General features: G+C 37.3%; 1 protein-coding gene across 8 annotated transcripts in view; it reads right to left on the bottom strand.

Moving 5' to 3' along the window:
- SLC25A21 (solute carrier family 25 member 21) overlaps nucleotides 1–16,634 on the bottom strand; it is a 477,598-nt gene that overhangs the window by 183,447 nt on the left and 277,517 nt on the right. For 7 of the 8 annotated variants that reach the window (XM_041760088.1, XM_041760085.1, XM_041760086.1 and 4 more), the window contains exon 2: nucleotides 2,691–2,739. In XM_041760088.1, the coding sequence (XP_041616022.1) occupies nucleotides 2,691–2,739 (49 nt within the window). Of the gene's footprint in view, nucleotides 1–2,690; nucleotides 2,740–16,634 lie in introns of those variants that run through there. The other variant, XM_041760091.1, reaches the window with a different exon arrangement.

The raw sequence follows: 16,634 nt of genomic DNA, 5'->3' as shown, positions 1-16,634 counted from the left end.
AAAAGAAAAGAAAAGAAAAGAAAAGAAAAGAAAGGAAAAAAGAAAAGAGGGAGGAAGGAAGGAAGGAAGGAAGGAAGGAAGGAAGGAAGGAAGGGAGGAAATTCCTGTAACAGATGAGTTTGGAAATGCATTTTTACACTGTCATCTTTCTTCAGCAAAGAAAAGAATTAGGCACAAATAAAATCCAAAAAGAAAAGACTAAACTCCAAGAAGTAAACACTTATTTTGCTATACTTCAGCACATGAGATATTGTTGAGAACGAACCATTTCCATACTCAGATGAATTCACTGTACTACCCTCCAAGTAATAATATCCAAAGAGAGGACAAAACACCCCACAAAGTAACTTTGAAGGAAGTGAGGTTTGGTCTGGTGTATGCCACCCCCCATTCTGACAATGCCACCAACAACTTAGAATCCAGTGCCCTTGATGTCATTAAGGAAACTGACCTGCTAAAATGACTGTTACATGGTTTCATATACTATCTCTTACAGTTCATAGTTTATCTTATTTAGAAATATAGTCATCTCCTGTCCAATATAACAGTGAAGAGCTTTCAGCATCTAGTCTGTCCTGACCACTCCCTATCACCTGTTTGTTAGTACCCAGTGAGAAATGCTACTAATCTTTGCACGTTCTACTTCTGTTGCAAAGTCAGTTCCATGTTAGTTCAGACTTTCAGTTTACTCTATGATTATGAGTCTTTATTCAATATACTTTTTATTGTTATGTAGGCCAAATACCATTCTATATCCATTTCCCTTCTTATTCAGGGCATCTGGAAGAATTATATTTTCCCTCCCCACTGAAGTTAGACAAGAGCATGTGACTAATTCCAGTCACTTAATACTATTTTCATGGAAAATAGCTATGTAACAAAGGAGATATAAAGCCCCAGTAATGTGGCACATCAATTTCAAGAAATATTTTATTCAAACCCAGTACCATGAAATAATACAGTTTTTGAAACTTATTGTGATGAAACTCCTATTAACTGAGACTGTGAGCTCTTTGAGGACAGTTCATTTGGAACCCACACACACTAGATGCTTAATAAGTGAATGAATGAATGATTAAGTGAATGAATGAGTAACTGTAATTTCAATATCATGTCTTATTTAAATCATTCTTATTTCTCCTCTATGCTCATTCAAACGTTTTGCTAATTTAGGAAATTATCCTTAAAAAGACAATTTATTCCTTAGTAAGGCTAGCAATAATATTCTGGCTTTTCAGTTATCATGGAATCTAAGAAGGAAAGGCCAGTGTGCTTTGTTTTCTGTTTTTGAACCCTATAAAAACATGGTCCAGGGAGTTCATGCAATGGTATATTTGAATGAAATTTGTGGTTTTCTTTCTCTGTTTGGGTTTGGTGATTTGAAGCTGTTATGGACTGAACATTTGCATCCTCCAAATTTATATATCAGAGCCCTAACCTCCATGCAATGGTATTTGGATGTGGGGCCTTTGTGGAGGTAATTAGGTTTGGATGATGTCATGAGGTTAAATGCAGTGGAGCCTCAGTGATAGGATAAGTGCTGTTATAAGTAGAGGGAGAGACAGCAGAGCTGATACAATAAGAGCTTGATATAACAGGAAGGTGGCTGTTTACAAGTCAGGAAGTGGGCCTTCACTAAGAACCAAACTCACTTGCACTTTGATCCTTGACTTCTCAGCCTCCAGAACTATAATAAATGTCTGTTGCTTAAGCCACCAAGTCTATAGTATTTTGTTATAACTGCCCAAGCTGACTAAGACAGGGGCCAAATTCTCATCTCCTCTATCTCTTTTAAAAATGTAATATTATTTGCATGTTACAGCCACATTCCCTTGATTTCAGCAGCCAGCTTAAGATTCTGCCGCGTCTTTAGGTAAATTAAGCAACATGTCCATTCAATGATCAGTCTGACATTTCAAGCATTTTCTAACTTTGATTTGTTTGACCACCATTGTTGAAAGGCACTATTTCCTATGGAGCACCAACCTAGGTATGGTTATCTTCGGTTTTATACAATGCAAGTAAATGGAAACTTTCACTCAATTCTAACAGCTTCTAATTAAAAAAAAAAAAAATAGAGAGTTCAGTAATTCAGTTAGATTTAACTTTTAAAAAAGTTCTCTAGATCATATTAAAACCCACATGATTTTTTGTTACTTGGTAAATAGATCTAGTACATTGCCCTGATTTGTGTCGCCCCTTAAGAGCAAATCCACTTTCCTAGAAATATTGCATTTTGCATTGCCAAACGGTTGTAGGAACAAATTCTTTAAGCACCATTTGAGAAGGTAACTTGAAATTTTGGAGTCTCACACCAAAATGCTGACTATTAAATAGCAATCTGTTACAGGCAATGCCAAATGAAAGCCTGCTGTCATAATTCACTAAGATTTAGTTTTTGCATCATTATGATAAATTTACTTCACTTACCAGCTTAACCATAAATCATACCTTATGGTTGTCATGTGAAGGCAGTAAAATATCATATACCTTTAGACAGCCTCTATCCAAAAATGCTTTTCCTGTTCACATTTTATCTGTCAAATAGTATTTTCTTTAAGAAGTAAATATAAATGCCATTATCGGGAGAAGCTACCTTGCCTAGGACAAGTTCTAGCATTTAGTGTTCTGACAGATCTTAATTTGGACATCAGCCAAAGTCAATAAAACTTGTTCATGCAGAACCTTACCTGGTTTTCACCACGTCGAGGGGGTGCATCAGGCAAATTTCTACAAGACCTGAAAAAATGATAAAGAAAAGTCCAATAAACACTTATGTAAACACTGGTTCTTGTTTCCTTGACCCCATTGATTTCTCAAGCATGAAGATTCAAATGAAAACTTGGGGCTTTGGAAATGACAGCTAGTAGCTAGAGACTAGTAGCAAAAGACAAGAGTGTAAGTAAGCGTGGAGGTGGGGCTGTAGGAGGAAGAAAATGAAAAAGGAATCAGATGTCCGAAATTCTAGTCATCTAAAGCAGGTATGATTGTGTACCATTCAAGTACAATAGATAAGTATATGCCAAAGGAAGAGAGGAAAGGAAAGAAGGGAGAGAAACTCTTTTGGCACCTCTGCCACTGCCCTCATAAAGATAATGATGCCTGTTATCTCATTAGGTAGCTATGAAGATCCAACGCACATTTAATACATTAATAGCCCAATAGAGAATGTGTATTAAGTGTTCATGGCATGCTGGACAATATTCTAAAAGTACTTAGATTATCTTGTTTAATCCTCACAAGAGTTTGTTGTGATAGAAAGTATTATTATCCTCATTTTACAGATGAGATAATTGAGGCACACAAGATTTTTTTTTTTTTAAAGATTTTATTTATTTATTCTTGAGAGATAGAAGGAGAGACAGAGCCAGAGACACAGGCAGAGACAGACTCCATGCACCGGAAGCCCGACGTGGGATTCGATCCCGGGTCTCCAGGATCGCGCCCTGGGCCAAAGGCAGGCGCCAAACCGCTATGCCACCCATGGATCCCGAGGCACACAAGATTAAATAACTTGTCTAACATCTCACAGCTAAGGAGTATGTTGTGGCCCCATAAAGTCCCTGATCTTAACCATTGCACATCAATAAAGAATTTCTATACTTTCTTGCAAATCAATTGTAAAGCCCACCTCCTGTTGTCTAACTGAGCAGAGAAGACTGCTCAATTACTACTATCATATAACAATAGTAGCAGTAAAAGTAGTTTTATGTATTAGTGGTAGTAAAAATAATTAAAGTAGTAGTAGTTAGAGTATTGTAGTAGTAATAACCATAACAGTTACCTTACTTGTAGCCCCTATATAGTGATGGTAAGTTACCATACATTATCGCTGGTATGCACAACAATAGGCAAGATAAGTATGTATTATTGTCATCTTTACTCAAAGATAAGCAAACAGAGGTTGATAGCGTTAATTGATTTGCCCAAAAGCCATAGTATTTTTCGGCAGTTTCCTAAGGGCACATTTACCACTCTCCATTTGCAAACTAACTCAATTTGAGCTTCACTGTGATTTAGTTCACCTTTCCCATTCCATATCTATACATCCAAATGTTTACTCCCCATTCTGGGAAGGTCTAGGAAGCACAAAAGTCCTACACCTACCTGAAATCCTGCTTTCCTTCCACAGAAGTTTAGAAAATTCTTCCTGCTTAAGCTTGCTATATGGTTTACAAAGCCTTATGTATTGACCCAAAACATTCTTACTTTGACTAAAACTAAGAGGATCTAATATTAAACAGCTTTCCCAGCAGGAATGCTCCTTAGTGGTTGGCAACCAAATCACTGGCCCAATAGGTCTCATTGCCTAGAGACAGGAGGAGCAAGGCATAGGACAGCAGAGGCAACAGGATTGCCAGGCACAATGGCAAAGCCTCTGGGCACTGCTTTAACTTCAGGAATGAGCTCTTTACCCAAGATGGTGTGGGCGAGTTTCTTTCTTGAAACTAGTGAAGTCTAGGGATGCCTGGGTGGCTCAGTGGTTGAGCATCTGCCTTGGGCTCAGGGCATGATCCTGGGGTCCTGGGATCTAGTCTGGCATCAGGCTCCCCGCAGGGAGCCTGCTTGTCCCTCTGCTTGTCTCTCTCTCTCTCTCTCTCTCATGAATAAATAAATAAAATCTTAAAAAAAAAAAAAAGAAAGAAAGAAAAAAGAAACTAGTCAGGTCTCAATACACTTCCTCTAGCTTTAAAATTCACATTATCCTTGAAGTAAGAATCAGATGAGCAGAGTTCTTATCCTGATGCCTCAGGGAATGATAATTTAACCCTGGGCACTCAGTTCCTTATCTCTAAAGGGAAGAAGTTATGTGGTCTAGAGGACCTTTAGGGTCTCATATTCTATATTTATTTCTTTATTCTTGAATATGATTTTTATATATATGATTTATTTATTTATTTATTTATTTATTTAGAGAGAAAGGGGGAGGAGCAGAGGGCAGAGGGAGAAGAGAGAGAGACTCTCAAGCAGGACTTGATCTGACAACCCTGAGATCATGACCTGAACTGAAATCAAGAGTCAGATGCTTAACTGACTGACTCACCCAGGTGCCCCTATATGTTTTACTTATAGTTCTAATTTAAACTTCATTATATTAGCTACAAGAGGATAAAGCACTAATCCCATAAATAAGATTAACCCTGGAAACTCAGACTTGTAAAATAACATTTTTACCAAGCACTGCAAGAAGTATCTATGAAGTGTATTTATTTTTTTTAAGATGAATTTATTTATCTCAGAAAGAGAGCATGGATGAGGGGAGGCAAAAGGAGAGGGAGAGGAAAAGACTCCCACTGAGCATGGAGTCCCACGTGTGGCTTGATCCCAAGACCCTGAGATCATGACCTGAGTTGAAATCAAGTGCTGGCTGCTTAATTGATTGAACCACTCAGGGATCCCTACTAAGTGCACTTATGTGCATGTCATGAACATAAAGGAATAAGGCACTCAGAGCAATTTACTGAAGCAAGTACACAGTTTCTTGCCCTGACATGGAATTAGGAAATAAAATATTAAACACTAAGTAGCCCCAGTTGGCATATTCCTGAAAAATTTACCACAAGAACTAACAATTCCAACAATTTATTAAAACTAATAGCAGAATACAAAGAATCTGTTCACATTTATATATACCTATTTGCAAAATTGTTCTACTTTCCTATTTGCTAGTGGGCATTTCTGGTAGTAAGTAGATAACTATATTAGATGATTATAGTTTTCTGGTTACTTAAAATTATTTTCTAACCTCTAGTATGGCCCAAACATTCATTTCACCCAACAGACTTACATTGGTTGTCTTTTTTATGTGTCTAGTATTGAGGAGAGTCTAGTGAGGAGAAGAGACACAAAGAACAAACAATAATGCGTGGGAGGAGATGTAATGTTCAGAGTTTATCGGAACAGCAGAGAGAGGACCCTGATCAAGCCTGGAGTTGGGTGAGGTATGGAAAAGGGACTCAGGGACAAAAGAGGACAGAATGAGCATCATTCATGGAGGCATGGAGGAGCCACTGCACACAAAGAGAAGGAAAGAAGAAAGAACAAGGTAAACATTGCAGTAGCTGAGGGTTGAAGGCAGGACACACCAAGAGATGAGGTTGTATGTATTTATAGAGGTCAAGGTCAGACTCATGCTCAGGCACTTGTAGTTTATCCCATAGGCCATGAGAAGCCAGTGAAAGATATTTAAAAAAAAAAAAAAAGCTCTTTGGTCTTAGTTGTGATCCTACCTCTTTCATTCATGATTTTATTTATTTTGGTCCTTTCTCTTTTCTTTTTGATAAGTCTGGCTAGAGGTTTTTTTATTCTATTAATTCTTTCAAAGAATCACCTTCTAGTTTCATTGATCTGTTCTACTGCTTTTTAAAATTTCTATATCATTGATTTCTGCCCTAATCTTTATTATTTTTCTTCTCCTGTTGAATTTAGGCTTCATTTGCTATTCTTTTCCAGCTCCTTTAGGTATAATGTTAGGTTGTGCATTTGAGACTTTTCTTGTTTCTTGAGAAAGGCCTGTATTGCAATATATTTCCCTCTTAGGATCACTTTTGCTGTATCCCAAAAATTCTGAAGTGTAGTGTTTTCATTTTCATTTGCTTCTGTGTATTTTTAAAATTCTTCTTTAATTTTCTGGTTGACTCATCATTCTTTAGTAGGATGTTCTTTAACCTCCATGTATTTGTGGTCTTTCCAAATTTTTTCTTGTGGTTGACTTCAGGTTTCATTATGGTCTGAAAATATGCATGGAATAATCTCAGTCTTTTTGTACTGGTTGAGATCTGATTTGTGACCCAGTATGTGATCTATTGTGGAGAATGTTCCATGTGTGCTCAAGAAGAATGTGTATTGTTACTTTAGGATGAAATGTTATGAATATATGTGAAGTCCATCTGGTCCAGTGTGTCAATTCAAAGCCCTTCTTTCCTTGTTGATCTTCTGCTTAGATGATCTATCCATTGCTGCAAGTGGGATGTTAAGGTTCCCTACTGGGAACTCTGCTGCACTCAGCATCGCATTCTTCTTGTGACCCCTGGGATCCTGAGACCACACTGCCCCACTTGGGATTCCACCACACTTCACCCCCTGAGCATCTTTAAGCCAAAGATGTCCCCAACTGTAGCAGACTTCTAAACGTTTTAATTATACAATCTGATATATCACCCCATATTTAAGTCTCTGCACCTATCTTCCAAAAAGCAGCCACTTTTCTATTTGTAGAAATGCTGCATTTCTTTTTTCAGATTGCTGACTGATTCTACAGGTGTTCAGAAGCGTTTAATAACTAGCTGTATTTGAAGGAACAGAGAAATGTAGGGTCCTCCACTCCTCTGACATCTTAACTCCTGATTGTTATTTATGGAGATAACCATAGAAGTAGAATAAGATGAATCATGTTGCCATAGGCCTAGATGTGACCCCCAGAAACTGAGTTGCTAATGTCTTCCATTTACCTGTAAGGCCCTTCTTAATGTGTCTTATCTGTGCCCACCTTTGAAATCCATCAGCCTTTCAAGCACCATTGATGGTGTTTCACGCTATGTCCCCAGCACCTAGCACAATACCCTGCATGCATACAGCCCTTAAGAATCATTTGCTAATCAATAAGGTGTTGATTGATTGGTTGCCTTCTCACATTTACATAGCAGCTGAACATCTGGGTATTGTGATTAACAATATTGCAATTCTGTATTCAAGTACTTATTGTATTTTATTTCATATAATTTTTTTACCAATATTTCTTGTCCTTACTTGCTTATTTGCATAATACTCAAACCAATGAAATAAATGCAGAATAAGTAGTTGCCAGTTCAGTTTATCTTGAGAATTAGCTGACACGATGGCATAGCAGTAACCCTAAGAAGCTTTAATTCATTTATTCAACAAATTTTCATTGAGTTTACTGAGTTGCATGACAGCCATTGTGCAAAGTGATGGGACGCAAAGGCAGGTGGAGTCTCTGTCCTCATGGAGCTTTTAGGCAAGAAAACAGACAGTTGTAGTGCTACATGTATTAACACAAGTTGAGGGTACTGTGGGAGCACAACAAAGGGCACTCATATCAGTTAGGTTCAGGTTCAGGTACAATAGCAGAAAACCCAAATAGCAGTAGTTTGTTTGTTTATTTATAAAATTTTGACGTTGTTACCCTTTGCATTTAATTTTTAAAAAGATTTTTATTTATTTATTCATGAGAGACAGAGAGAGAGGGAGATGCAGAGACAAAGGCAGAGGGAGAAGCAGGCTCCATGCAGGGAGCCCGATGTGGGACTCGATCCCAGAACTCCAGGATCACATTCCTGGGCCAAAGGCAGGCGCTCAACTGCTGAGCCACCTAGGCATCCCCCAAATAGCACTAGTTCAAAAGAAAGAGACATTGTCTCCAACATGAATGCCTGGAGGTAGACAGATCAGATCTCCACAATGTTAGAGACTACTTCTGCCTTGTTGGTGAGTTTTGTGTGTCCTTCATGCCCAAAGTCACCTCACTGTCCAGGACAGCTGTTAACAACTTATCAATTTACATTTTCAGGCCAGACTTCTCTTTCAAAATCAGACGTAAATATCCATTTGCCTATTTGGCACCTGTGTTTGGATACCTAAAAGGCATGGCAAAATTCACATGCCTAAAACTGGACTCTGTTCCCTCTTCCTCTCCACTCCTAATCAAAGAAAACAAAACAAAACAAAACAAAACAAAACAAAAACAAAGCAAAAACCAACCTGTTCAACCTTAGACTCACCCTGGACTCCTCTTTCTCTCAAAAACCCTATTCCTACCTATCTGGAAATCCTTTTGGCTCTTTTTCAAATATATCCAGGCTTTTACCTTCTCTCACTTCTTCTACTGCATCCACTCTGGTCCAAGTCATGATCATCATCTCTCAACTGATTAACTGCAGCACCTCATTAACAGGTCTCCCTCTATCCACCTTTGACCTTTTGCATCTGTTTTCACACAGCAGCCTGAGTGATCCTTTTAAAGTGGAAATCATTTCATGCCATTCCTCTGCTTAGCAATGGCTCCCTGTTTCACCCAGAGAAAAGCCATATGCAATCCTTGTCTGCACTCCTTTTCTCAACAACTCTCTTACTACTCTTTCCCTCATTTCAGTCTAGCCACACTGGCTTCTTCACTATTTCCCAAACTTGCCAGGACTACTTTAGTTTTTGGCCTTTGTACTACCTATTCCCTTTGCCTGGAATGCTCTTCCCCTAATCTCTCCTTGGCCAACTAGCTTTGCATGGTCAGTTAGTAACTCTGACCACTCTAACATAGAGGCCTGTCCTTCCTTACCCCAGCACTGATGAAATGCTTCATGCAGCTCGGTTTTTGTCTTTTTCCATAGGATGTATCAACTTCTAATATAGTACATTATGTACTTACTTATTACACTTACTGTTTTCTGTTTGTCTCTCTCAGTAGAATATAAGCTTTACCAGGGCAGAGATCTTTGCCTTTATTGTCCACTGATAGGAACTAAGTACCCAGAACATGCCTAATACTTAGAAGTTCCTCGATAAATGGGTGTTGGCAAATTGAACACCAATAAAAAATAAATTTATATAAAAAAAAGAAGTTGCTCAATAAATTTCTGTTGAAAAAAGAAACCAAACCACATAAAAGAATAAACCTGCTACAATAAGATTCCTTTTTAGTGATATATAGAAAATGAAGTTTTAAGAACTTAGTGTATAGAATGAGAACTCACTCAGACATTCAAGGAATCCATGATACTGTTTAAAATAAGAAGGCTACTGATAGGTTCTTTTTCTTTCTTTTTTTAAAGATTTTATTTATTCATTCATGAGAGACACAGAGAGAGAGAGAGAGAGAGAGACAGAGAGACATAGACAGAAGCAGACTCCCTGCAAGGAGCCCAATGCAGGACTTGATCCCCGAACCCCGGGATCATGTCCTGAGCCAAAGGCAGATGCTCAACTGCTGAGCCACCCCAGTGTGTCCTTACTGATAGGTTCTGAGTCCACATCTATCCTTCTAAGTAGAACTGAATTATTCCAAAGGTAATTTTAGTAACAGTCTGTAAAGCCGAATCTCAACATCTCTGTGAATTGCAATGGAATAGCAGTGCAGACAAAAATTGAGGCCTCAAGTATCCCCAAGATGTCAGTTACAAGTAAAATTTATGTTTTCCTTTTATCAATACCAAACTCTTCACATTGAACTATAGCCCCTTCCTTGGCATTTTAAAATTAAATCTTTTGTTCTTCCAATTTTACCCTAATCTAATCATTACTCTAAATGATTTCGTGTAACATATTTAACTCTTTGACATAGAAAGGAATCTTTTTATTTTTAAAAGAGAACCACAGAGGAATAAATGGTTTCAAATTGTGCAAATTTGAAATTCAAAAATAGAACTGCTACAGACAGAACTGATATTTTTTCATCTACTCTACTAGTCAAGCAAATCATTACAACATCCTATTTGATAGCCTGCCCAGAAAATGTGGTAGCCCTACTGAATTATAAGCAATGTGAGACTCATAAAGGGAAATCAAATATATTATACTTTCCCTAATAACAGTTAAGGCATACTACCTTTGTGGCACAGTAAATTAATATTCTGCATACTGAATTGGCCAAATAGGCAATGTGATTTGGCAAGTTTGAAAGATGTTGTTAAAAGTTATGCTTTTGGGCAAGCCACAGCCCTCCTTGAAAAATGTGAAGTGAATATTTTCATAGAAGTTTACTGTTAGCATGTATTTTTCTAAAGAAGCTAACATTAAGCAGTGGCTGTTAGCATGTATCTAAAGGAAGTACAATAATTTCCTTGGTGCATATCCCTTGTTCGTATAGAGTTTACTATCTAATTGACCTAAGAACTTAGAAAAATATATTTTAGAGGCATAGCATATGCATACATTACAGTCTAGAAATCATAGTAGATACAGCATGTACAAACGAGGAAAAAAGTTGAGGCAGAGCTGAAGAATAACTGAGTTTTTATCATACACACATGCAGAGAAAGACTCAAAATTATGAAACTAGTGAGAATCTCACTTGTAAAAAAAGTTTTTATATTAACTTTTTAAACTCAATTTCAGGGCAGCCCGGGTGGCTTAGCAGTTTAGCGCCACCTTCAGCCCAGGGTGTGATCCTGGAGACCTGGGATTGAGTCCCACGTCAGGCTCCCTGCATGCAGCCTGTTTCTCCCTCTACCTGTGTCTCTGCCACTCTCTCTCTCCCTGTGTCTCTCATGAGTAAATAAATCTTAAAAAAAAAAAAAACCCTCAATTTCAGTTCAATGTAACATCTTTATAAATTGGTAACATCTTTATAAATTGGTGTTTTAACTCAAAGGAAATTATTCTTTTCTTTTTCCTTTTTGTTATATTGAAATCTATATTAGACAAGCAAGCTCCAAGTGCACTCGGGTAAGTGGACCAATTTTCAGATATTTTGGTCTTTTATGGAAAGCTAAGTGTTATATATGGTCCTTAACACAATTGGTAATGCAAAGAGAAACACCAGGGAAAAATAAGCTGTGGATTAAGTTGGCAAAGGGGAAGATACTTTCAGAAGTGTATTAAATGCCTTTAAGGAGAAGGAAATGTGAATAAAAGAGAGGGAAATAGAGTTATCACTTGTTTTACAGATTATACGTGAGTGAATATATATATGTGTATGTATATACATATATTTATTTTCAGAGGAAGTTTGCGTTGCATTGCATTTTGTTTATCTAAAGTTAAAAAATATTCAAGCTGACTAACATTTCAGCATTAGAAGTGTATGAAAATGTAGAAGGGCTGTTGAAAGAGAGGTTAGGACTCTGTGGCATGGGGGAAGGACAGCCTGCCTAGTTACACTCCACAGAACACCTGCCCAATTCTGGTGATTCTGTTTTCTTCCTGCTTCTCAATCAACTAGAAGGACAAAAATATTCTGTTCTGCCTCAGGATTTCTTCTTTCTTACCCAACCTCTATAGTATTGGTTTTCCTTCTTCTTTCAATGAATTACCTGGAAAGGAGCTCTCTATTTGTCACCAGTGTCAGGAACAGAATTCAATCCTTCCCTGTTTACCCCCACCCCCACTCCCACTCCATTCACATACTGAAGCTGGCTCCTACAGGCCAGAGAGCACGCTTCCCTTCCCAAATTTACATTCAGTGGCATCATATCAGTAGTTTAAAATTGGCCATACTGGGAGTATTTACACTAAGAGAAATGGCAAAGCCTACAAATTAATTTTAATTTTTTGTTTTCCAGAGAGTCATTATTAAACATTTGCCATAACAACACTGCCCAAATTGAACCACAGATTCTGATATCTAAACTATTAGGTTCAAATAGTTTTTGATGTACCATATATGGAAAGGCTTTAATTCCCAGTAGTTCTGTTTGTCACAGATTTCCAAAGGTGACATAAATGTAATCTTTGGCTTATATTCTCTGTTCACCACAATTGAATAAGAATAATTATGTTCCTGCATTTGAATTTTAAAGAAATTCTTAAGTATTGTTATCCAAGAAAAATCAACCAACCCACCAAACTACCAACCACACCTATGATTTTATGCTTTCATGCAGATGTCTCATGCTTCACATAGAGATGTAGTAATGAGAGCAAGTCTTCCATTTCTCAAGAAAACAGCTTCCTTCCTCTGCCCTCTTCCAAGAGTATGAGCACTTTAAAAAGAGAAGAGGAAATGTGGCTACAAAGCCAGTTTCATCGTTGGTCATTGGATACAAGTCTAGAAATAGTCAGAAAGGCTCAGACAAATACACAGCATCTCGCTAAGAGAGGAATTCAGATTTTTAGTTCACAAGTAGCTAGTTCTTTCTTATCTATAAGTCACAAACACCAATTACCATCAAAGAAAGAGCAGGATGAAGTTACAATGTTTTTCTCCTTGTTTTAATTAGTGTTAGTTCTTGCAATCATATTATTCATCTTGACAGAGTAAAAGACTTATGACTTAAAATATTTGCTACCATTGGTTTAATTAACATACAGTCAAGTTTCCTGCATTTAATAACTCACACTGCCTTAAAAACTTGCCTTTAGGTGTTAGTTCTTAACTGTATATTTGCTGAATGATCTAGTAGTACCACAGCTACACAAATTCTTATTTTTAAACTCTACTTCATACCAGCCTCTGTGCCATGCTCCCATGAACTACAGATTACTGAGTCAGCTTCCTGAATTTACATTTTAGGTGAATTCCATATACCACATTCTTTACCAAGGTTTGGCTTGTGAGGAAAAAAAAAAAAGAAGAAGAAAGTTGACTCAGTTTCAGAATTCCTTGGGACGCCTGGGTGGCTCAGTCATTTGTGTCTGTCTTTGGCTCAGGTCATGATCTTGGGGTCCTGGGATTGAGCCTTGCATCAGTCTCCCTGCTCAGCTGGGAGTCTGCTTTTCCCTCTCCCTTTGCCCCTACCCCTTGCTTTTGCACACACACTCTCTCTCTCAAATACAATAAATAAAATCTTTAAGAAAATACCTCCTCTTTCAGCTATGTGGCATTTATACAGTTTTATCACACAGGATTTCTACTAAATACAAATTCAACTAATCTTTGTTTCCACATGAAAAACTTGCAAAAAATTAAACTGATTATGTTCTCATTCATTTGGGGAATATGAATAATAGTGAAAGGGAATATAAAGGAAGGGAAAAGAAATGTTGGGAAATATCAGGAAGGGAGACAGAACATAAAGACTCCTAACTCGGGAAAACGAACTAGGGGTGGTGGAAGGGGAGGAGGGCGGGTGTTGGAGGGGAATGGGTGACGGGCACTGAGGTGGACACTTGACGGGATGAGCACTGGGTGTTTTTCTGTATGTTGGTAAATTAAACACCAATAAAAGTTAATTAAATTAAAAAAAAAAAAACAATGTCAAGGCAAATCTAAAAAAAAAAAAATTAAACTGATTATACTTCATATAAAATTAAGTACCAATAAAAAACAATATTTGGATACTAATGTGTAAGACATTACATAAACACAAAGGCAAATAGATTTCATATAACAAAGATATAGTTGTAACAACACTGGATATATTACTAGTCATAGAAACATTATCTAAATAATAATTAATGTTTGATTTTGGTTACGATTCTTAAACCTCTAACTCACTAGAAACAATATTTACCTACTTGGCATCCATCCCAATGAGCACTATGAGATATCTCTTTGCTACTGTACATTAAATATACGGAACAGGTACACATCTAGGAGGGATTTTATTCACAAAATATTTTTTTGAGCTCCTATTATACATAGTTTTTCCAGCATAGTTCTAGTTGCTAGTTCTCTTCTGCTTGCTTCCATTTTTTCAGAATAAGAAGCAAGGTTGTCAACTGAGAGTGAGAATAAGGAAGGGACATTGAAAGACTAGATAAAAGATGTTTAGTAGTCATCTAGGGGAATGAAGGAAAGGATGGACCAAGAAAACGTATTATCATTACTGGGTAGCATTGAGGTCCACTTGAGGCCAACAGTTGTGAATATGAAGTGTCTTTTTTTGTAGCCACATTCAGCTGTGTGGGTGCAAGAAGAGAAAGATTTAACCAAGATGAAGTTTTGCCAAATGAATATGAAGTGAGAAAGGGCAAGGGAAAGAATGTGTGCCAAGAAGTGATTGTAATGGTTAGCCATGGGATTTAAGCTAGGAAGGAGGGAAGTGACGACATCATGGGGAGAGGATATGGTAGTAAGAGCAGTGCCCTATTGGTCTTGTTGCAGTCAGGATACTAGAAGAGAAAGTTGGAAAGATAAACGATGGAGTTAATATTAAGATATCTACTAAATCCCATTCTTAAGCCCAACTAAAGTTTGTTTTTTTCCCCTGTATTCCCAGTGTCTAGCACAAAATATGATACATCATCTATATATTGAATAAAAATGCTGAATGAACAAAACTTTGATCCCATAATTGAGTAATATCAAGTATGTGAAGAACAGCTACACATGGATAGCACATTCTCCATTCCTTCAACTATATTCAGTAGATATTCTCTTTGTTTTGATTTGATATTCAAGGTTCCTTTGAGATTATGATTTGACAAATATTAAAGGAAGATCTGACAATCACCAGAACGTGTGCACCTTAGAAAGCTAATACATTTAATGGCCAATGTACAACACATAAAAATGCAAAAAAAAAAAAAAAAAGTCGAAACACTAAATAAAATAATTATCCAAAAAATACACTCTTCCGGGATGCTTGGGTGGCTCAGTGTTGAGTGTCACGCCTCAGGGCGTGATCCCAGAGTCCCAGGATAGAGTCCTGCATCAGGTTCACTGCATGGAGCCTGCTTTTCCCTCTGCCTATGTCTCTGCCTCTCTCTCTGTGTCTCTCATGAATAAATAAAATCTTAAAAAAAAAAATACACTCTTCCAAAGATGAGTTATTTAAGAATAAAAACACAACCACTTTGGAAGATTTTAAATCTATAATATTAAGTTCTCAAACAGACACATTCATATTAGTATTCTGAGGAAAGCTTAGACAGTAATTAACGGATCACATATTTTAAAAGACTTTGTCATCTTTTCTAGCGAAAGCACTCATACTTAAAATTTGTCCTCATTAGAAGGATCCCTTGGTAGATGGATATTAAAGCCATGAAAATTTACCCTGGAATTCTACGGGTGTCTACAAAGTCTGAAAACATAGATGAATATGCATAATGTTGCCAATGGCATTGTCAATCCATAAAAAAGATAAATTAATATTACCTATTTTTCAGACTTTATACTCTGTTGATGACTTCATAGGAGAAGTGTGATTTCTATATTCACTCAAGGACTAGACTTAACTAACTGATAGTTTTTTTAAGTATAGTTGACACAAAATGTTACATTTGTTTCCAGTGTACAACATGTGATTCAACAAGTTTATACATTATGTTACCTTCATCACAAGTGTAGCTACCATCCGTCTCAGTACATCACTCTTACAATATCATTGGATATATTCTTTATGTTGTGCCTTTTATCTCTCTGATTTATTCATTCCATAACTGGAAACCTGTATCTCCCACTCCCTTTCACCTATTTTGACCAATCCCCACCTTCTTCCCCTCTAACAGTATCAGTTTGTTCTGATTTTATAGGTCTGACTCATCCAAATCCCAGATCAAGTAGTGCCATCACACAGTTGGTAACCATAATATGAATTCACAAATGGTAACTTTTCTTTCTTTTTTTAAAGAGATTTTATTTATTTATTCATGAGAGGTACACAGAGAGAGAGAGGTAGAGACATAGGCAGAGAGAGAAGAAGCAGGCTCCATGTAGGGAGCCCAATGTGGGGCTTGATCCCAAAACTCCAGGATCACGCCCTGGGACGAAGACAGACACTTAACCACTAAGCCATCCAGGCATCCCAATGGTAACTTTTCTGAATTAAATGCCACCTATCATCAAGGAGGAAAGAGAATTCCCCTCTCTCTCAAAAAGAAGAAGAATGACATCAGGAAGTGTGCTGAGACCAGGGCTATGAAGTTTCACTGGGTTCACTAAGCTATCCCTAAGGATTTTCTTGCTTTAGAATGGATTTTGAAGCACCAGTAGCTGAAAACTGAATTTAAGAAAAGAATGTTAAAACTTGATGTGGAAGGTATGGTTCAAGTTGGACCATAACACAATCATTAAA

This window comes from Vulpes lagopus, chromosome 6, assembly GCF_018345385.1.
Source record: "Vulpes lagopus strain Blue_001 chromosome 6, ASM1834538v1, whole genome shotgun sequence".
NCBI lineage: Eukaryota > Metazoa > Chordata > Mammalia > Carnivora > Canidae > Vulpes > Vulpes lagopus.
This window is presented reverse-complemented; position numbering and strand designations above follow the sequence as displayed.